The 22727-nt window shown below is 49.1% G+C and overlaps 2 protein-coding genes across 9 annotated transcripts in view; one reads left to right on the forward strand and one right to left on the reverse strand.

The window, feature by feature from the left end:
• Positions 1-522: 522 nt before the first annotated feature.
• Positions 523-9156, reverse strand: LOC144366978 (uncharacterized). The gene is made up of 3 exons (XM_078022192.1): positions 9151-9156; positions 4544-9043; positions 523-3891 (listed from the first exon to the last, which is right to left on the reverse strand). The coding sequence occupies exons 1-2, from the start codon at positions 9154-9156 to the stop codon at positions 8354-8356; spliced, it is 696 nt and encodes a 231-aa protein (XP_077878318.1). The 3' UTR covers positions 523-3891; positions 4544-8353.
• The window catches only part of Nsd2 (nuclear receptor binding SET domain protein 2), a 75180-nt gene continuing 61319 nt past the window's right edge, over positions 8867-22727 (forward strand). For 4 of the 8 annotated variants that reach the window (XM_078020844.1, XM_078020848.1, XM_078020849.1 and 1 more), the window contains exon 1: positions 8867-8980. The gene's annotated coding sequence lies outside the window, so the exon portion shown is untranslated. Of the gene's footprint in view, positions 8981-9752; positions 10374-13681; positions 13849-14068; positions 14135-22727 lie in introns of those variants that run through there. The other 4 variants (XM_078020845.1, XM_078020846.1, XM_078020847.1 and 1 more) reach the window with 4 other exon arrangements.

Genomic DNA, 22727 nt, shown 5'->3' on the forward strand with positions numbered 1-22727 from the left:
CAAGGTGTTGCTAGGTTGCCTAGACTGGCCTTGAACTTTGTGATCCTCCTGCCTCAGCCTCCCCATTTGCTGGGATAACAGATAGCTTCTTTCCTTCTCTCTTTTTGGCAGTTCCTATTCACCAACCAACTCATGGTTGGTCCTAATCAGAGACATAGTCAACATTGAGCTAATAAGCTTAAATTGCAAGGTCTGTTCTCTGAGTGGACCTTTATGAAACAGGGCAGTCACGTGGACTATTTACTTTTCTTTCTTGAAATATTCACATATGATTTATTGTTTTTGGACTATTTACTTTTTGATAAAATTTCTAAAAGTAAAATATTTTAATTGCAATTGGTTAAGACTGCCAATTGTGGAGGGGCTGCCATCTTTCCACTGCCTTCTCTGGTTTAATGGTGAGGAGCCTAGGTGTGATTTGCATTCCAGTAGTTATACATCGCGCTTGAGATTTGTTGGGGATCCTTAAGCTTTGTACATTGTAAACATTTGTTTTTTAAGAGAGAGAGAGAGACAGAGAGAGAGAATTTTAATATTTATTTTTTAGTTTTCGGCGGACACAACATCTTTGTTTGTATGTGGTGCTGAGGATCGAACCTGGGCCGCACGCATGCCAGACGTTTTTACCAGGGCGGTGGCACACAACTGTAATTCCAGTGGCTTGGGAGGCTGAGGCAGGAGAATCACGAGTTCAAAGCCAGCCTCGGTAACTCAGTAAGACCCTATCTCCAAATAAAAAAGGGGCTGGGGATGTGGCTCAGTGGTTAAGTGCCTCCGGGTTCAATCCCAAGTAATAAATAAGTAAATAAAAAGTTTTTGACAATTTTGGAAAAATTTTGGCCAAATTAAGTTTAAAAAATATTTTATTGAGCTGTAGCTCAGCGGTAGAGTGCTTGCCCCCCATGTGGGAGACCTCGGATTTGATCCTCAGCACCACATAAAAAAAGTGAATGAATAAAATAAAGGTATTGTGTCAAACTACAATAAAAATATATTTTATTTAAAATATTTTTAACTTAATTTGTAACCTTTTCCTCTTTCTGTGGCTCCAATGCACATATGCTCAAGTCCTTGAAACTGTTTGTTTTCTTCAACATTTTGCTCTCTGTTCTTCAAATTGGATACTTACTACTGATCTGTCTTTAGGGTCACTGACCTTTCTGTCATTTTCCATTCTCTGTCAAGACCATGAGTGATTTTGTCTTTTTTAGTTATATGTTTTTTTTTCATTTCTAGAATTTTCATTTCATTCCATTTTTCTGTTTAGATTTTTTCTTCTTTTTTAGACAATGTTTTCCTTTGATTATTGAATGTTTTAAAATAGCAGCTTTAAAGTCTGTATCTGTCAAATCTAACAAGTAGGCTCAGAACTGGATTCTATTATTTGCTTTTTTCTGATTATGGTCCCATTTTCTCTGTCCTTTGCATGCCACCTAGTGGTGGTGGTGGTGGTGGTGGTGGTTGTTTAGACAGATTCTGGCTAAGTTGCCCAGGCTGGCTAGAACTTGTAATCCTCCTGCCTCAGCCTCCCAAAATGCTGGGTTTACAAGCATGTGCCACCATGCCTGGCTGCCTAGTGACCTTTTTTTCCTTAAATATTATTTTTTATATGTACACAATATTTTGTGAATGGACACAATATATTTTTATTTACTTATTTTATTTTTTTTCTGGTGCTGAGGATGGAACCCAGGGCCTCACGCTTGCAAGGCAAGTGCTCTACCACTGAGCCACAACCCCAGCCCTGCCTAGTGACTTTTTATTGTGTATTGATTGTTGTGGAGGTAATGGTATAGAGGCTTTAGATTCTGTTTTCTTCCTCTGAAGAGAGCTAATTTTCCCCCTAGCAGCCAGTTCAGTGACTGCAGTGGGTCACCTTGAACTGGGACTGGCTGGTTTTATGCTCTTTATAGCTGCAGAAAGTCCAAGATATTTTCCAAGCTCTTTCTTTAACTTTGGGAGTCAACTTCAGATGTCTCCTCTGTGGATCTTGTCAGGACTTGACCTCAGGCTTTGTTCAGGTGTGTGGTCACCAGCATGTGGATGGTGGGCCAGGATTCTTCTCTCTAGGTGTTAGTGCCCACACTGAGAAGTGCTGCCATATGTAACCAATAGGATTTTGTGCAAATGACGATGGGGTTTCCGAGGCTAGACCACTAAGACCTTGCAGCTTCTGTGTCCTTCGCTTTTGGATTATTACCCTGAATGAAGCCAAGTAGCACGTCATGAGGATACTCAAAACCTGTGGAGAGACCCATGTGGGGAGGAACTGAAGCTCTTGCCAACAGCAGCACCACCAAGGAAGCTGTCCTGCAGCCTGTAGCTGAACCTTCCTTCAGAAGACTGCAGCTGTGGACAATGTTTTGTCAGTGATTTCCTAGGACACCTTGAGGCAGAACTATCTGGCTCAGCCACTCCCAAATTCAAAGAAACTGTATGAGATAATCAATGTTTATACAGTGTTGAAACATTAACTTTTGAGGTAATCTGATATGTACCAGTGGGTAACTACAACAGGATTTGTCTAGAGAAGGTTTTACTCTCGGATGCTGTCCTAGTTCCCAGGAAATAGGTTCTGCTATCCTAGCTGCATGCCAGGGACATGATGTTTGAAAGAAGATGCTCCACCCTGGCCAGGCCAGAGCTGTCAGGGCAGTTCTCTTTGTTAAGTCCAGGTGTTCTCCCACTGAGCATGAGTCACCCATTCCTTAGCCAAGGGCCATGAGACAGCCCAGGCTCCCCTTCATACTGTCCCTCTACTCCATGCCCTCTTCACCAATCTGGCTGCCTTGCTGCCCTCAGTTCAACAGGAGCACTCTATCCTGGCTGGACTTGGTCCCCTGTCCTCAGCTCATCGGAAGCACCCAACCCGAGCTGGACTTGGTCTCCTGTGCTACTGCCCAGAAATACAGAGCTGGGGAGGCCAAAGCTTACCTCATGAATTCCCCTGCTTTAGGCAGGGCAGCCTTGCACTTGCCACCTGAGAAGAGGCACCTCATCCCTTTTGTCTACCTTGTGTTACTTGGTGACAGCTGGTCTGGGGCTGGCTTCTATGACAGCAGGCAGTGGGAGCCTCAGTCAGATTTACCTTACAGAGCTGATGTGCCTTCATGGTAGGGCACTTGCCTAGCATGCACATAGGTCCTGGGTTCCGTCTCCAGCACCACCCACTCCACAAATTGCTAGATCCTTCTACCTTTGTGGGAAAACTGAAAGCTCAGAAACAAGTCTCATTCAGTTAACAATAATGGACTCTTACAGGTTTTAGTTTACACACACACACACACACACACATATTCTAGTTGTAGTTGGACATAATACCTTTATTTTGTTTTCTTATTTTTATGTGGTACTGAGAATTGAACCCAGGGCCTCACACGTGCTAGGCAAACCGCTACCGCTGAGCCACAACCCCAGCCCCCAGGTCTTAGTTTTAATAAAGCCAAAATGGAAGTGCAGGATGTTATCATTAGGGGAAAATGGATGGGGGATTATATGTTAGCTTTACAACTTTTCAGTAAAAAATAATCTAAAAGACCCACTTGGCTGGAAGTGGGTGCCCTAGGTGGATGCCCTCAGGCTGGCAGCTCTTGCTGTTCCCAGCTCAGGCTGCAAAAGCCGGCCACCAGTTCAGTAAAGAGTGGCCCAAAGCGCTCCACAAATATTTCACTGCAGGCACAAAGCTTAGGGAGAACTTTATTTTTTTCTTTCTGCTGGTCTGGATGTGACTATCCTGTCATTTTCATAATTAAAAAAAGAAATGCTACCTTAGACCAAAGCCGGAGCCAGTGTCCCAGCAGAGCGCTGGAGGTGGGCGGGTGGGGCCTCCCAATCCCGGCCATTGCCCTGTGGGTCGTGGCTCTCGGCGCTGCTTCCTTCCTTCCGAGGGACCTGGAGATGCAAAATCAAACAGCCGGTGGGCCCGGGACCGTGGGGGAGCGGAGAATAGGACCCCGGCATGGCGGGCCAGCACCAGCAGCACAGATAGACTCGGGGACCGCGCCCAGCCCGGCCTAACCACGAAGCCGGAGGGACCCGGCTGCCCCGTGGGGCCCAGAACCATGGGTGTGGCTACGGCGCGGGCGGGGCGAGCGGGAGACGAACTCCCAGGGGCGGGGCAGGCTGCGGGCGCCTTTGCTCGCCCCGCGGGTCCCTAACCCTGCTGGCGTCAGCTGATAGGCGGACGCCCGCGGCGGTGCAGGCTTGCCTGGCTTTACCCGGCCTCAGGCCCCGGGGCCGGCTGGGCTCCTATTGCCCACGCCTGCTCCGCGAGCGTTCTGGAAGGACGAGCGCACGCTGCCGTGTGCGGCCTGCCCTCCAGTGGGGACGACTGGCGGGCGAAAGCCTGCGCCCTTGGGGAACCGCTCCTACCGGACAACAGGCTTCTTCCCACCAATCCGGGAAGCCCGACGCTGCGCTGTTACTGGCAGCGTTTTACAAACAACCAACCAAGGAGCTGAACGGTGTCTTCCTCCAAAAACATATGTTCAGGTCCTATCTGTGGTACCTGTGAATCTGACCTTATTTGGAAATAGGGTCTTACCAGATGTCATGGAGTTGAGATGAGGTCACTAGAGTGGGCTCTATGCCAGTGGGACAGCAGTCCTCCTAAGAAGAAAAAACAGAAACAGGCAGAGACACACAGGACAATGTGGGGGGTGGGAGTGAAGGGGATGAGGGATAATGACACAAGCCAAGGAAAAAGGAAAGCAGGCGACAGCCAGAACCTGGGAAGAGGCAAGGATCCTCTGCCAGAGCCTCGACAACCCCTTGATTTGGGGCATTTAGCCTAGAACTCTCAAAGAGTAACTTTATTTGGTGGCCCTGAGACACCAGTACCAGGGGGAACCACCTCTGGAAGCCTGGGAAGGCGTCAGGAAGGATCTGGAGAAAGTAACATCTCAGATAAGAGATCCTACCACAGGGAGGAGAGAGAAACTCAGCTTGATCCAAGGGAAAACACCCTGTTGAGAGTTGGCTTCCCAAATCTGGGATTCTGCTAGCTTGGGCAGCTTCTTCAAGCAGCAGTCTTGGGGGGAGGTTGTCGTGGCACCCGCCTGTAATCCCAGCAGCTCAGGAGGCTGAGGCAGGAGGATCCCAAGTTCAAAGCCAGTCTCAGCAAAAAGCAAGGTGCTAAGCAACTTAGTGAGACCCTGTCCCTAAATAAAAAATATAAGATAGGGTTGGGGATGTGGCTCAGGGGTTGAGTGCCCCTGAGTTCAATCTCCAGTACCAAATAAATAAATAGAAGCAGCCCTGGGGGTTGGGGTTATAGCTCAGTGGTAGAGTGCTTGCCTAGCATGTGTGAGGTACTGGGTTTGATTCTCAGTACTGCATATAAATGAAAAATAAATAAAGGCCCATTAACAACTAAAGTTTTTTTTTTTTTTTAAGCAGCAGCTTTGTAGGAGAGATGGGTGCAGCCCCACCCTAGTACTAAACCTTGGTGACAGGTACCTCAGGTCTCTCAGCTGGGACTTCGGTAGGGTGGAGAGAGGACTTCTCAGCCAATTTCAGTCTCAAGGTACCTCTCTTTTGCCCAGTGGGATCCCTGGCCCAGGAGGGCCTTGCAGAGCTACTCACTGGCTGCTGCAGCTGCTGCACCTGAGGGTGGTTCCAAGAGACCCAGTGGTCTCAGCCCTGGGGAGAGGCATGCTTACAACCTGCAGAGTGGAGTGGTCAGGGTTGGGAAGGGGCTGGTAAGAAGGTGGGGCTGGGAGGCCCCTCCAGCCCTTTCTCCTGCAGCTTTCCTGGGTTCTGGGCTTCCCCTCCCCTCTTTGGAGGCAGGGCCACCTGGGGCACTGGAGGAGGGGCAGCCTGAGCTGCTGGTTTCCACTTGGAAGCCCTCTTTATTTGGCCTGGGATGGAGAAAGGCTGGGGTCAGAGTGCACACATCCCCATGGAAACAGCAATGAGCCTGGCCCCTGGGGGACCCCAGCCCTGGAGGATAGAGAGGCCAAGTGGGGGCTCAGGGACTCTTTTAGTTAAGGGGCCTGAGCCTTGCCTTTAGCAGCAGCTCTCACAGGGAGGTGCAGAGAGATGCTAGCCATGAGACTTTGAGGAGCCTGGAGGTCGAGGTGGCTTTCAGTCTGGGCCACATGAAGCAGTAGGAAAGCAGACTGTCCCTCCTGGATTATAGGCGCTGGGTAGAAGGGTGCTGAGAGCAGGCAGCTGGAGTTCAGTCTTCAAAGAAGTAACAGTCTTGAAGAGACCAAAACCAGGGTCAGCCCAGCTGCTGCTGTCCCTGAGTGCCTTGCACCACGTAGGGCCTGCCCAGGACTTTAGCTTCTCATTAAGAGCCCTGGCAGGGGCTGGGGATGTGGCTCAAGTGGTAGCGTGCTTGCCTGGCATGCGTGTGGCCCGGGTTCGATCCTCAGCACCACATACAAACAAAGATGTTGTCTGCCGAAAACTAAAAAATAAATATTAAAAAATTCAAAAAAAAAAAAAAAAAAGAGCCTTGGCAGTCTGCGTGGGCCTTGCCCTCCAAGAACAGTTTTCCAGTCAGCCTGCAGGGCTCCCCAGTCCTGGTGCCCAGCCTGCTGCTCACACTCTCAGAACTTCCAGCCTACACGAGTGCCCAAATAGGTGACCCGTGGGACATAATGATTGTCCCAAAATGGAGGGACCCACCTAGGAGCCTAGAGTGTGGGCTCTGCAAGCCCTGCAGATGAGGGCCTCCTTTTCCTAGGACCTCACCCATGGAGCCCTGTGTAGGCATTTTTCTTCCTGCCCTCCAGTGCTACAATACCCAGACCAGAGGTGGGTGGATTTGGCCTATCAGATTCACGGAAGGGGGCTCAGGGAGGCTAATGTTTGGCGGGAAAAGACTAGTCTACCCCAAATAACTTTCTTTAAGAAAATCAAAACATATACTTGCATGTTTTGAATAAATTTGCATATTGATTGCAGTATAATAAATGCAGACTTTTTTTTTTTTTTTGAAATCCCAAGAGCTCTGGTGGCATGTGCTATAGGAATGTAAGAGATGCTGGAGAGGTAGGCAGTTTTAGGGCTTGTGTCCTAGTGAGACAGGTGGATCCAGGGCTAGAGAAGTCACCATTCTCCTCCCCACAGCCAGAGAAGTTTGGCCACTGCCCAACTGGGTGCTTCCCAAGGGTTCCTGGTGGTCTGGCAGTGAATATCATGGGGCAGGGCATCTCTTCTGGGCCCTGTGGGACTCTACACCTTCCTTGAACAGGACCCAGTAGGCCTCACATGTGGTGTTTGGATGAAAGGTAATCTATTTGGAAGCCCTGGATCAGTCACTGCTGCTGTGGGAAGCATGATGCTTGTGGCTGAGCACAGTGGGGAGTCTGTACCTGCAGATCTTGCTGTCTTGCCTTAGAGGTCCTTCCTGGACCTAGGGCTTTATCCTCTTGCCCATCCTTCATGCTTTCTATTGAGGATGCCTGAACTTGGGAGCCTTTTTCTCACCGGATTCAGACCAGGTGCAATTGACTATGAGTATCTCCTATGTTCTGTGGAGACCTGGAGGCTGTGGAAACAGGACCAGAGCTGGAGCAAGGGGGTCAGCCTGCAGGTGAGTCCTGTGCCACAACACTTTATCTCAACACCAGGGCATGGCTGAGTGCCCGTTTGTATCTGTGTGATGCCGTGGCTCATGTCTAAGGCTTTATGGGAGTTGAGTACTGCAGCCTGCACTTTGGACTTGTGTGTATGGGTTGGGACTGCACAAATTTGTCCACAGGCCCTGCAAATGGCAGACCAAAGAGCCCACGTCTGTTCTCAGACCCTACAGCTACCCACAGCAGCACCAGGAGTCAGGGCCTGGGCACTAGTGGGCCTGCCAGGAAGAGAACTCAGGCTGAACGCTAGCTGCCACAGGCTCTCTCGGACAGGCAGCAGGACCGGGTAAGGGGGACTTTCTCGGTTCCTTTGCTCTTCAGTGCCAGAAGATGCGCCCTAATTCCTCTGGAGGCGAGGGCGACCCTCTGGAGCCTTGCAAGAGCGCAGGACTTGCTCCAGCAGCTCCTGGAGATAGGGCCCCATCTTTTTGCTGGAGTGTAGGGACCTAACTTCCAAAGAGCCACGGGTCTCTCTTGGGCCTGCCGCCCTTCCAGTGTCTGTAACTTTTTTCACTTCGCCCGGCTCTCGTCCCTGAAAGCATGCGAGTCCGAGTCGCTCCACACCGCTGGGGTTGCATCCAATGCCCACTGGACGCTCCTGTCGCTGCCCGAGCGTCTGGCTTCGTCGTCTCTCCACTCTCCTTGCTCACCACACCCCGAAGCGCGGGAGCCCTCGCCAGCACCCTTCCTCTGCTCCTGGGCTGAAACCGGCCCGCACCCCGCGGACGCTCAGGGTCGCCCCGTGACCTGCTCCATGTTGTCGCTCAAGGGGCCTCCGCGCAGGACGGGCTAGCAGGACTCTGCCCAGGTCCGTGACTCGCTCGGAGACCGCTGGGCCAAGTCCCCGCAAGCCCGGACGTTCCCCCCACGCCCGCGGGCTGGCGCCGCGCGCCCGCCGTCCGCGCCCACGCAGGGCGCCGTGGCCGCGCGCGCGAGGGGCGGCGTGACGTCAGCGCGCCGGACTCGCCGTGGCCGCGGAACAGGCACCGCCCGCGCGCCGGAGGAGCAGGAGCGGCAGCGGGAGCGGGGCGGGGGCGGGCGCGCGCCCGGCGCCCCACCCGCTCGCGGCCCGTCGTCGGCCCCACCGCGCGCCCCGCCCGCCGCCTCCCGCCGCGCGCGGCCCCGGCGCGGATTTGAAAAGCCCGGTCCGCGGGCGCCGCGAGGCGGCAGCCAATCAGCGGCGCGCACTTTTCCCGCGGCTTCTGGGGGCGGCGGCGGCCCGGCGGCGGCGGCGGCGGGCGGGAGGCGCGGGGGCGGGGTCGGCGCCGCGCGCGAGAGCCTCGGCCTGGCCGCGCTGCGCCCGCCGCCGCCCCCTCGGCCGCCGCTGCCCTCAGCGGCCCTTGCCCGCCGGACCGCGCCGCCGGACGCCGCCGAGGATGCGACGCAGCCAGGTCACTGGGCGGCCGCCAACTGCCAGGCGGGCCGGGCGGCGGGCGGGGAGCGAGGCCGGAGGCCTGGGCGGCGGGCGGGCGGGCGGGCGGCCGGGGCCGGCCCGGGCACAGGCTGAGGCCCGGGCGGGCGCAGGCCGCGGGCGCGGCGGCTAACGGGGCGGCGGGCGCGCGGCCATGTTGGGCCCGGCGGCCGTGCACCTGTGCCGGCCGGCGGCCGCCTTTGTTCCGCGGCGCTGCGGGCCCGCCGGCCTTTGTGCGGCGCGGGGCGCCGGCCCGGCGACCGCGGTGGGAGGGGCGCGGCGGCGGGGTCGCGCCGGGCGCTTTGTGCGCGGGAGGTCCGGCGGCGGCCGTTGGTCAGCGCGGCGCGCCCGGGCCGCAGCCGCCTGCCCGGCAGGTGGAGGCGCGGTGCCCGGACCCGCCCGTTCGGCCGGCGACCGCGCCCCGGCCCCGGAGAGCGGCAGCCCCGCGGGCGCAGGCGGCGGGCCGGGCCGGGCCCCGCGCGGCCGCGGTTCAGAATCCGGTTCTTGGCGAACGCCACTCAGGTTGGGCTGCTGGGGACTGGGCGAGGCGCTGCGCGGACCGGCCACAGCGTCGAGCCTTCTGACATCCCGCCAGAAACAGCCCCGAAAGTGCGTCTGCCGCGACGCCCTGGCCGCTCGGAACGTGCGTCGCCGCGGCCCGGAGGCGGCGGCCGGCGCGGTCAGCCCGGGCGCAGCGCGGCCCGAGTGCCGCAGTCGGCCAGCCGCTCCGGCGCTCCGAGGCCTTGGCTTTTAAAGGAGTTAAATCCCAGGATCGTGCTGCATCGCGTTAGCAGCTGTAAGCTTCTCTGAAGGTTGTCAGCGCGGAGAGCGAGGAGCCATCCCGGTGTGGCGCTGGGACTGGAGCCTCCTGCTTTTCCCCCGGGGCTTCAAGTGTTCTGGTTCCATAGGTAACGCGAGGAGGGCACCGGTACTCAAAACGCAGCCTCCAGGCGAAAGAAGCCAGTCCTGTAGGTGCAGGAGCCCCCATTCCCCAGGACCTGAGAGTTCAAATCTAAACCGCCGACTGGCGATGCGGAGGACTTATGCCTGATGGTGACTTTGAGTCATTTCCTTTTCTCTCCTTCCATTTTCTCGCTGCCCAACAGCCTTCAGTTTGGTGTGATGGTTGGTGGAGTGAGGACCTAATGCTTGCTTGGAGTTTCTGTGAAGAGCTCCCATCTGTCTATTCAGTGTGAAAATCCTCCCCTCTTGACTTCCAAATAGGCTGGTCTCTGATTGCAGTGGTAAACGTTCCATTTTAACAGCGCCAGATAAAACTTGGTGAATTTCAAAAGATCATGACAATTCTTGTGTGTGAATATGAATATCTGGTGTGTTGCTATGTAACATGCAAACTAACAGCAAAAAATAAGGTAAATGTGACCACTGGGTTTATTTTTATGCAACCAATATATGTAGGGCTATTAAACCAATGCCAGCTGAAATGTGAGGAACCAGATGAATTTTAAGTCAGAATTGCAGAATGAGTCAGGAATTGGAGACCCTGTGGGTTAGTTAGGAGTGAGCTCAGCCCTCCATCATTTGATGTCCTCTCTTTCTAAGCAGTAGTCAGACTTGAAAAGATGTACTTACATGGCAGAATGTGAACTAATTAGTTACTTCCCTTTTTTTTTTTTTTTAAGCAGTTTTGGCGATTCAGTGTAAAACATGTGAAAGTAGGTGGAATTAGACTGACTTAGTAAGAAGTGCTGGTGAGAGGACAGAAAACAGTAATAAATGTGTGCCTTATGAGCTGTGTGGTTCTTTTTACCAAGTAAGAGCGCATATAGACTGATGTGCTAAGATGGGGTTCAAGTTCATAATTCAAGCTTATTTTGCCCTGACCTTTCCAATCCAGAAAAATTACCTAAGTAGTAAATGCTTTAAATACTGAAAATTGAAGATGTAAGTCTTCCCTTCTCCCCTTCTCTGTGGTGCTGGTGAAGGAGATGGGGGCCTGGAGCGTCCCTAGCCCTGGAGATAGATGTGTTCACGTCCATTTATTCTGGTCTGGTGGTTTTTTTTTTTTTTTTTTTTTTTTTTTGAGAACTGGTCAGTCTATAGAAGGTGTAAACTTTGGATAATCATTTTGGTGTCCTCACCTCACTTTTCTCTTTTGCCCAGATGTGTGGTGTCCTGACTCTAGGCTTTTGTGTGGGCTCCTGCTGGGCATGGACCACTGCTTATCTTCCTTTCTGAGCATAGTACACAGCCTATTAAGAGCCACATGTGACCTTTCTCCCCTTTTGGATGAGCTTTTGGAGATAGGACTCTGTCATCATCTTGGGCAGCCTGCCTCGGCTGATACCCATAAAAGCTGAGTATTTAAATGGGCATATGACATAGGGTAAAAAAAAAAAAACACACAGTGCCAGCATTGGACCTGTTTCTTGCTGTCTTTTGTAACTCATGTTGGAGCAGAAGAGGAAGAAGCTGAATGTGGAGAGGACAGGGCTGGGCTAAGGTCACTTTGCTTTAACTGGGGAGCAAGATGCATTTGCCAGGCAGGGTGGCTTCCTTTGCTCTTTGTGGCTTACTCAGATGTAAATGGAAATTAGCTATGAAATGTTGCAAGCAGTACCTGCACCAACTTGGAGCAAGCTTTGCTGCTGAACCTCATGCTGTGTTCTCTGTAGCACTGGACAAGGTAAAAAAAGAAAGTATACAAAGTAAAAAATCAAGAGGTGACATGGAAGCCCTGGAGGAGGAGGCTCTGAACTTACAAACTGACTTGTTAGTTTTTCTCTTGGGGAATATTTTTTACATTGAGTATAATTGGGGAGACTTGTCATTGGCCACCCAGAGACACTCAAGCACTTTATATCTGTTGGTTTCAGTATAGCTTTTGAGGCCAATTTATTTATTTTATTTTGGTACCAAAGATTGAACCCAGGGGCACTCAATCCTTGAGCCACATCCCCAGCCCTTTTTACTTTGAGACAGGGTCTTGCAGATTGCTTAGAGCCTTGCTTTTGCTGAGGCTGGCTTTGAACTCATGATCCTCCTGCCTCAGCCTCCTGGGCGGCTGGGATTACATGCAAGGCTCACACTCTACCACTGAGCCACAACCCCAGCCACCACTGATGAGTTTTCAAAGTATCTTAATTGCTGCAATGGTTTCATCAAAACACATAAGGATAGAAATTATACTAGTGGATATGTTTTAAAAACAAGTGATTTCCCCCTCCTTTCTGGAGAGAGCTGGGACCTTTTTAAGTTGACTTAAGTTGAAAGAGTTGATACAAATAAAGTCTGTCATGCTGTTAGGAGGTCTGTATACTTCAGTAAGGATTTCGTGTTTTACACCAGGAAGCATGGTTCTGACCCCTTTTTACTGTCTCAGTCAGTTCCCGACATCCTTCCTTGTCTTCCTAAGACATAGATGTGGTCCTGTGAGTCCCACTTTTCAAGGATCTCTTTGCTCTTTGAGGTCAAGACCTGTCTCTTGCTGGGCTTTTTGGCTTCTGCTGCATTTATTTCACCTTGGCCTGCCTGAACTTTTGCAATGCTTTTCCCCAGGCCTTGCATGATTAGTTTTAGTGTTTTTATCCCATACGCGTACCCCTCCCCACAGTGTATACATGGGCTGGGCTTGCTTTTCCTATTAATCCCTTCAGCCAGGTTTCAGCTTGGGACATACACTAGAAGGCTACCCCTGCTTTCTTGCCTCTTTGGCAGGCCTTTGTATGCTGTAGCATTTGGGGCTGCCCCCATCTTTGCCCAGACTCTATTCTATTTTTTTTTTTTAAATATTTATTTATTTATTTTTTAGTTTTCGGCGGACACAACATCTTTGTTTGTATGTGGTGCTGAGGATCAAACCTGGGCTGCACGCATGCCAGGCGAGCGCGCTACCGCTTGAGCCACATCCCCAGCCCCAGACTCTATTCTTGTCTGTCCCAGGCAGACATACTGGCCCCAAGCTCCGTCCTGTTCTGTCTCAGACTACTACAATATGCTGGTCTTTCTGCCTGATGCTCCCCAGATGCTTTTGTGACTTGCTTTTCTTCCTCTTGAGGTCTTTGCCCCAAATCCTCTTCAGGCACCATCCTTGACCAGTAGTGTGAATACTCTGCTGCTGCTTGACACTTTGCTCTGCTGGAGTGTCATCTGCAGAGCACTTCTCTTCTGACATTTCACAAATTGCCTGTCTTTCCTGACTACACGGAGATGTCTGTGAAGGTGGGGATGTTCTCCTTTGGCTTTCGCTGTTTTGTACCCCCAGTGCCTAGAGTGGTGCCTGAATGACTGGCAAGCATTCAGCAACTCTTTGAATGAAGGATCTCTGTCTTCTGTGTGATAACTGGGGATGTGAGATGTCTTAGATGTGATAGGAATGAAGCGGTTGGTGTGAGCATGTTTCTTCCTGTAGTAAGACTAGAAATGGGAGGGCCATGTGCTGGTGATAAAGTTCAGTGAGGAGGCCTGTGGACCAGTACTAGAATAGAGGACCATGGTTTACCAAGGTACAAGAGGCAGGAATGGGAAGAGGGAGCTGATGCAGCTTTAATGGGACTGGGTCTTGGCAGTATGGAGGGATGAACAGGAAGAGAGGTGGTCTGGGAAATCCAATATTTACAGTTTGAAAATTGGGTAGTGTTGGCCTGATTTTTGTCTCAGAGTAAACCAGTGAAAGGGAAGGTGGCCTTAGTTTCTGATCTACTTCTGTTCTTTCCAAAAGGAGGCTCTGATCTCACCTGTCTGCCTAAGATGCATCCTGGTGCTCCACTGTGTCTAGAAGAGGAAGCCCTGGATCTGGAATATGCTGTGTGGTCTCTGCCTGTCTTTCTGGGGTCTTCTCTGGCCAACCTCTGTGGTTGCCCCAAGATCTCACTGTCAGGCTGCCAGGTGCTCTTGGACGAGCTATGCTCTGTCCTGTGAATCTTTGCAAGTGTTGTCACTTCTTCCTGAGTGGTCTTGTTTTGTGCTGTGTGTTTTTCTGATGGCTCATCCCTTGTTTCTGGAAAGCCTTTCCGCTAGCGTTGCAGACCTGGGCCCTTGGCGCTGTATGCATTTGTCTTGTGCCCAATTTTTAAATTTTTTAAAATTTTAATATTTTATTTTTTAGTTATCGGCGGACACAACATCTTTGTATGTGGTGCTGAGGATCGAACTCGGGCCACGCGCATGCCAGGTGAGCGCGCTACCACTGAGCCACATCCCCAGCCCTCTTGTGCCCAATTTGTCATGTCATTTTTTTAAAAAATAAATTTATTTTATTTATATATTTATTTGGTGCTGAGGATCGAACCCAGGGCCTTGCACGTGCAAAGTGAACACTGAGCCACAACCCCAGCCCCTTGTCATGCCTTTATGAATGCCCTCTTATATAGGCAGCATGTTACCCAGGGTCCTACCCTACCTTCTTCTCTAGGTCATGAATTTTTCAGGGGAGGACTTTCTGAGTTACTTTCAGTGCTTGGATGTAGAAGGCACACAGTGGACAAGTGGAGACAGCTTTTGGGCATTATTTGTTTTTCTAAGGATTTTTATTTCATAAGATTGGGAATTCTTGGGGCTGTGGCTGTGGCTGGCTCAGTGGTAGCGTACTTGCCTGGCATGTGTGAAGCACTAGGTTCAATTCTCAGCACCACATATAAATATATAAATAAAATAAAGGCCTATCAACAACTAAAAAAATTAAAAAAAAAAAGAATGGGAATTCTTAGATTTAAAAAAAACAAGATGTTAGAAACATTGTATTGCTTTTCTGTATTACTTTCTCCCAAAGATGATGATGATGGTGATGATTTGGGGATTGAACCCAGGGGTGCTTTACCACTGAGCTATATCCCCAGCCTTTTTTATTTTGAGACAGGGTCTCACTAAGTTGCTGAGGCTGGCTTTGAACTTGTGACCCTCCTGTCTCAGCCTGCCCAGTTGCTAGGATTATAGGAGTGCGCCGTGGCACCTGGCTATCCCCCAAAGATTAGAAGTTGGTGCCATCTGTGTAGAACTTTGCTGTATGCAGCTTTGAGCAGTGAATATTCTTTACTTCCTGTCCCTGGATCCTCACAGCAAGAAACTAAATCTCAGAGGTGTTAAGAAACTGACCCAAAGTCATCAGGCACCATGTGATGGAGAGAGGATTTCTGCAGAGCTGACTGCTGGTTCTGTACTCTGGGACTTATCATTTCAACATTGTAGTCTGTCCACAGGTGGAAGGGTGGGTCATTATAGTTTTGTACTTCTTTTATTTATTTATAATTTGTAGGTGCTTTTTTTCTTCCCACATTTTTTTATGGGTTCATTACAGTTGTTCATACTGACAGGATTAGTTGTTACTCATTCACACATGCATACAGTGTAACAATATAATTTAGCCAATAGCACTCCTCAACACTTAAGGTTTTGTACTTCCCTGACATTGTTTTACTCACTGAACAGATGGGTGAACATCAACTGTGCAGTGATACAGGACCTGTGTCCTTGGTCCCCCAGAGTTTAGAGACCTGTGAAGGGGGAAATGGGAGAGAGTGGACAAAAATCTTTTAAAAACCTATAAAATAGTCTTGCCAAAACGAAATAACAGGTCTGGGGATGTGGCTCAAGCGGTAGCGCGCTCGCCTGGCATGCGTGTGGCCCGGGTTCGATCCTCAGCACCACATACAAACAAAGATGTTGTGTCCGCCAAATACTAAAAAATAAGTATTAAAATTCCCTCTCTCTCATTCTCTCTTTAAAATAAATAAATAAATAGTTAAAAAGAAAAAAAAACACGAAATAACAAAAACAAATCAAGCCTGCATCTGACCACGTTTCCGCATGTAACTAGTGGGGCAGAGGAGCATGCTAACCTACACCACTGGGCTGCCATCAGCAGAACTGTGACCAGCAACCTGTTCCCTTACACAAGGAGGCCGGGCTTGATGAGGGCACCAGCTGATTCAGCATGTCTAGATTATGTGCATCCATGTCTGGCCAGTTATTTAGAGACATGCCGATGATGCGTAGGGTGCTGAGGGTATGTGGGTTCTACCTATTCTGTCTACCTCCATGTGCATTCAGAATTTCCCTTAACATGTCATGAAATATCTAGGTGCATGTGGTAGGGAGGTTATGTCTGATGGGGTATCAGGAAAGACTTCCTGTAATATTGGCGCTGGGGCAGAGAGGGGACTTGGGTGTTGGCTCAGTAGAGGTTGGGGTGGGTGTTCAGGTGGAAGAAAGAGCCTGTGTAAAAGCTCTGTGATAGGAGAAGAACCAAGTGGGTGTAGCTGGAGCAGAGGGTGAGGCTGCAGAGGTGCCAGATTTTGTGTGGGGGAGGGTGAGGTAAGTTCTTTTAGACTGTGGTTTTCATTCAAAGAGCAACGTGAAACCTTTGAAAGGGTGACACAAATCCATGTGCTTTGGAGAGCATATTCCTCACTTTCTCTAGGTGTAGGATTTAGACAGACAGCAGTGAGTTCTATCAGGTTAGGGTCTTTCCATTGTTCTTGTTTTTGGTATACCTGACAGGGCTGAACAGCCCTTGTCCCTTTGAAATCTGGTGTAGCCATATGGTGTAGCTTTGGTTGGTGGAAAGTGATATCATGTCAGAGGGGAAAGTCCAAGAGATGTGCCTCTCCATTCCCTGTTTTCCTGTTGGGAACATGGATGGGTGCCATGAGTAAGAATCGAGTTCTCGGAGATGAGCCAGGCAGCACATAGTTCTAGGCTTGGTACTGTGTCATAGCCTCGTCCTGGGTTTCTCAAGGTCTGGTCTTCAGTCTGGCAGTGTGGATCACCTGGAACTTGTTAGAAATGCAGATTCTCTGGTCCTGCCCTAGACTCACTGAGTTGCACGCTCTGAAGTGGGTCCAGCAATCTGGGTTCTAGCAAAAAGCCCTTGTGGTTCTGACACCCTCAAGTTGAGAGCACTGGTGGAGGATCTCAGTGATCGGCTAGCATTGGGACTGTGGTATGGCGAGAAGTGGACAGGCTTAGCTGAAGTGTATTCTGCAGTGAAATTAATAGTGTGTTGTTTTGGGGGCCTGAGAGATATAGGGGAAGTTGTCAGTGGTGACTTCTGAGCTTCTGTCTGACAGAACCAGAGAGATGGAGATGTTGTTCCCTATCCAGATAAAGTATCTTTTTTGTAAACATTTACATCTATTTCAGTTTCTGAGCTCAGAAACAAGAAAGAGACATTATGAAATGAAAACAATTTGTTAACTTGATTTACTCAAATATAAGTTTCTCAGTAAAGCCCACACTGACCCCTTTAAAATTGTACCCCTCTGATTGCCCAGTCTTCTTTGGCTAATTAGACTTTATTGGTGTGGTGATTACCCCATTTGTTTTCCCCCACTGGCCCTTGAGGGAAACTTGCAGGTGGGGCACTTGTCTCTTCGATTCATGTTTGCATCCCCAGGACTGTGCCCTACCTGCAGCCCCATTCCCCCACCCCACCCCAAGATGCGTGTGAGATCAGGAATCTTGTGACGGATGGATGGTGGCTGGGAGAACCCTGGAGAACCCTCAGGTTCTGGTCAGGTATGCCCTGGACGAGGCTGAGTGCTGGCTGGTGCCTGGGTGGCATTCCTTCTCCGCTTAGCCCTTGCTTTGTGTGTTTACACACATGGTATCCTGGCATGGAGGATGAGCTGGCCTGGTGGTGTAGGGAAGCCTGTTCAGCTCCAGGCAGCTCAGTCTTCCTCATGTGGGGGAGCGAGGGGCATTTCAGAGTGGTAGCAGCACCACCCAAAGTGAACACTCAAAAGATGAGGCTTCTGAGAACGGTACATTTGGGTAAATTTGGTTTGCCTCCCTTTTGTTTTATCTGAAATAAATTGTAAACTTTATTTGTAGAAGTTGAGCTGGGATTCTGTGTCACATTCATAGTTTATTGGGTTCTTTTTGGTTGAGTTCTAAAATCTGAAAAAAAAAATTCAAGATGTAGCTTCTTACAATTTCTTTGAAACAGGAGTGATTCCTATTCATTCATTGTCTACCTGGGAAGACAATGAAGCTAAACTTGAATGTATTTCTCAAGATATCAGGATGTTCTTGGTTGTTGTGAGAACCTCAATTAATGTGGGAGGCCATCCTCACATGTGATTTGAGGTACCTCCCTGGCTGGGTGAGAGGCGCTTAGACACATCTTTATGTCCAGAGCTTTCCCCACCCCTCTCAGGTCCGAGGGCTTGTCCATGTGGAGGTGTGTCTGGCCACTACTCCGAAGACCCAATCACCGCACCCCACCTTGGGACATTGCCCCCCTTAATCTTCACTGGATGGGATTTTCCCCAGAATTTTTTGTTCCCCAATAAAAGTCCACTCCCTGGCGTGTTCTCTCTCTCTCGCTAGCCTCTTCAGTAAGCCTCGCTACCATTAATAGGTGGCTGGAGGCTGGAGCTAAGAGAAGCCGTCCTGGAGCTGGTTTAAGGTAATTAGAGCCTGTCTCTTTAATTCAAACTCCCTGAGGATTTCTCACGTAGCCGAACCTTCATTTATGAAGCCTGTGCTGGCCACGGGCTAAAAATTAGTGGATTGAGTCAGTGAAGGGCAGTAGCCAGGTGTCCAGTGCCCTTCTCTCAGGCCTCTGCTGTGGGTCTGTGGAGGGGGCTGTCTGCTGGTTCAGAAGACATAGCAACAAACAAATTATGGGTCATTATCTTCTCCACTTCCTTTAGGGGCCTGTTCAGAACTTCTGAGGTAGGGAAATCTGTGTCTTGATGGCCCATTACAAGTGAAAATATATTTTAACAGGGTTTTGTCCTTGCTCTACATTTTGCTTTAGGAGAAGTCCCAGGTGGCTCTGAAGGCAGAGAAGGATGCTGGAGCGTGGAGGCCTGCCCTGCAGTTCAAGTGAGCTGCTGGCTTCTTGAGGCTGGCCCTGTTCTTGCGATTCCTTCCTCATGGGTTGTCCTTGTCTCGCAGTAGTGGCCATTGATATTTCCTCTGGTATCTTGGGAAAGCAACCTTGTCTTGTGTGCTTCTCTTCCCTCCTATTGCCCAGAGATCCCAGAGGTGCCTCCTCACCTGTGAGCCCTCAGCATAGGATCTAAATTGTGAGTTCTCACCTAGAGCCCATAGAAATCTTATTTTCAAGAATGTGCAATTTCCAGACATACCAATATGGCAAAATAGAAAGTATAATTATTATTTTTAATATATATAATCAGAAAATAAGTTTTAGGAAAAATTTTTTTATGTAGAAAATTAGAGGGGAACTTGGAACTAACCACCAAAAATCTTTACTCACATTTCTAATTTATCTTTTTCTTTCTTTCTTTTTTTTAAGAGTAAGAGAAGGAGAGAGAGAGAGAAATTTTTTTTTAATATTTATTTTTTAGTTCTCGGCAGACACAACATCTTTGTTTGTATATGGTGCTGGGGATCGAACCCAGGCTGCATGCATGCCAGGCGAGCGCGCTACCACTTGACCACATCCCCAGCCCCATCTTTTTTTTTTATACCAGGGATTGAACTTGGGGGCACTTAAGTACTGAGCAACATCCCCAGCCCTATTTTGTATTTTATTTAGAGACAGGGTCTTGCTGATTTGCTTAGAGGTCTCACTAAGTTGCTGAGTCTGGCTTTGAACTCACAATCCTCCTGTCTCAGCCTCCTGAGCCACTGGGTTTACAGATGTGTGCCATTGTGCCTGGCTTCTAATTTATCTTTTTCTTTTTTTTTTTTAATATTTAGTTTTTAGTTGCAGTTGGACACAATACTTTTATTTTATTTATTTTTATGTAGTGCTGAGGATCAAACCCAGGTCCTTGAACATGCTAGGCGAGTGCTATACCGCTGAACCACAATCCCAGCCCCTATCTTTTTCTTTATTAAACCAAGACACATACTGAAGAGAAGGTGCCCTGGGAGGTGTATGGTTGAAGGTATGTTCTCTGCCACCTTGATTCACTACTCTTTTAACTGCTGCTTCTGGTATTTATTTACCAGAAAACCCAAAGACACACACACATGAATTTGCTAATTTTGGAACTTTCAAATTTATATATTAAAATCTTTCTGTAGAAATGAGGCTTTAGCTTTCTTACTCCCCACCCCTTGCCTTCCACTTCATTCCATTATTCCCAATATTGTGTTATGAACTTAGTGCTAAAAATACAATGAAATTTTTTTTTTTTTTTCAGTTTTGTAGTTTGGACGTGGTTTGCCAGGATTAATATGTCCTCTGTTCTGTCTGGGTATCAGCTCGCTTCCTTTGTGTGTCTAGCTTCTTGATGCTGGTGGTTAGTTAGGATTGTCTCTTGGCCCTGACTTTGTGCTGTCCAGTATGGGCCATTCTGTGAACCTGCTTGGGTTTCTCATAGCATGGTTACTGGCTCTAGAAGGAGGAAGTGAAATTTCAATTTATTTTGTATTTTGCAGTACAAGAATGGAACCCAGGGCCTTAAGGATGCTAAATAAGCACTCTTCCAGGGAACTAAATACCAGGCCTGCAGTCCTTTAAAGGCAAGGATGAGAACTGTCATGGCTTTACTCTTGCCATACATGTTTTATTGGTGAAGGCAGAGACTCAAGGGGGCCTTGCCATACTCAGGGTGTATGTGTAATTCAGCTTTTTTTTTTGTTATGTCCAAAAGACCTGACAAGAACAATGTAGAGGAGGAAAAGTTTATTTTTGCTCACAGTTTTAGAGGTTCAGTCCATGGTCAGTCTACACCATACCTCTGGGCCCAAGATGAGGCAGAACCTCATGGTGCAAGGGTGTGACAGAGGAAAACAGCTCAGGACATGGCAATTGGGAAGCAGAAAGAGCTCAGTTCACCAAGGACAAACTATAAATCTCAAAGGCATAGCTCTAATGGCTTACTTTCTCCATCCACACCGTTTTCCTATAGCTACCACCCAGTTAGTCCATCAGTGGATTTATCCACAGATTAGTTCACACCTCTCATAATCTAATCATTCTGTTCTGAAAATTCTTGAATTGCCTCATGCATGAGCTTTTGGGGGGATACCTCATATCTAAACCATTACATTTCACCCCTGACCCTTAAAGCTCACCCCCATCTCATACTGTGAAATACATTTAGTCTGTCTCCAGTAATCTTAACAGTTCTGGCATTGCCCCAGATCTTAAGTCCAAAAGCTCATCTGAGACTCAAGGCAAAGTCTTTTAACTGTGAGAGTAAAAATCAAAAGCAAGTTATGTATATCCAATATAGAAAGGCACAGAGTAAATATTTCTATCCCAGAGGGGAGAAATGGGGGCATAGAAAGAAGCGATGGGATCAAAGCAAGACTGAAATTCAGATAGGTAAATAAGTCCTGTAGCTCTATGTTCAGCTTCCAGGGCACGTGGCTTCTAGCACATGGTGGCCCTGCCCCTGTGGTCTTAGTGGTTGCAGCCCATCTGGCCTCTTGGTTTTTTCTCTGCCTGATTCCTGAAGCTTTCCTCAGCTGATGTCCCACAGTATTGGCTTTTTTTTTTTTGTGGTGCTGGGGATTGAACCCAGAGCCTGTTCATGTGGGGCAAGTACTCTTATCAACTGAGCTATATCCCAGCCCACGGCATTTCTTAATCTTGGGGTTCTCTGTTGCAGCTTTAGCTCCCTTCTCATATCTTCATGCATCACCCTCTCAGAGCAGCCTGCAGGGACTCTTTGAACCTACTTCATTTTGCTTGGCCCCTCAGTCCTTCTTTTGAAATCTTGATGGAAGCCTCCATGATTCCTAACTCCAGGATTCTACATTCTTGCAGAACCAGCACCATGTGGTTGATACCAAAGTCTGCCACCATCTCAAGCAGTAGCCAAGCTTCTTGGGACCACAGCTGTATCAGCCTCTGAGTGCTAGGGCTGCTGAGTTCAGCAGGGTAAAACAACTTCCTAGGCCACCCTATGCAAGCAGAATGCCCCCATGGTCTCAAAGGAATTTTTACTTTTATATCTTTGAGCCTTGGATGAGTGAGGTCTTCCCACACCTGAGGTGCCCTCAAGCCGTCTTTCCTATTGTTTCTGGGTAAAGTCCCTGGCATCTCATTAGTGGCTATCACACTAGTCCTCCCTAACTACCACACATTCCTTAGCCTCAGTTTTACTTGCCCTTTTCTGGGCAGATGTCAAGTTTTTCAACTCTTTCAGCCGTGCTTTCTGCTCCTAGTTATCACAGCAAACTTGGCTAAAAGTTGCCAGCATTGTTCATGCCACCACCTGTATGCTGTGCTGCCTTGAAATTTTCTCTGCTAGATTAATTAGTCCATTGCCTTTACATTCAGCCTCACAGAAAGTATCAGGACATGGGAAAAATGTAGATAACTTTTTTTCCAAACATAACATGAGTGACCTCTAGTCAATTTCCAGTACAGTCCTCGTGAACCCAGTCTTCACTGTCCATAGTCCTATTGTCATTCTGGTGTTCTGCGCTTCCACCAGAATCACCCATGAAGCTCCACTTAAAACACTCTAAAGTTTTTCCAGTTTGCGTCACTAAACGTTTCAGAATTCCTCCGCCGGCAACCAGCTCTAAAGGTTTCTGAACCACATGGTTTGGTCAGTCACAGCATTGACCCCACTCTTGTGTACCAACTTCTATTTTAGTCATCTTTGTGTCACTGTGACCAAATGACCTAACAAGAACAATCGGAGGAGGAAAGATTTATTTGCCTCACAGTTTCAGAGGTTCAGTCCATGGTTGGCCAATTCCATTGCTCTGGGCCAGAGTTGAGGCAGAAAGAGCATCATGGAAGGGCATAGTGAAGGCAGCTCAGAACATGGCAACCAGGAAGCAGAGGGACAAAATAGAAACCCCAAGGGTACACCCTGGTGATCTGC

This window comes from Ictidomys tridecemlineatus, chromosome 9, assembly GCF_052094955.1.
Source record: "Ictidomys tridecemlineatus isolate mIctTri1 chromosome 9, mIctTri1.hap1, whole genome shotgun sequence".
Taxonomy (NCBI): Eukaryota; Metazoa; Chordata; class Mammalia; order Rodentia; family Sciuridae; genus Ictidomys; species Ictidomys tridecemlineatus.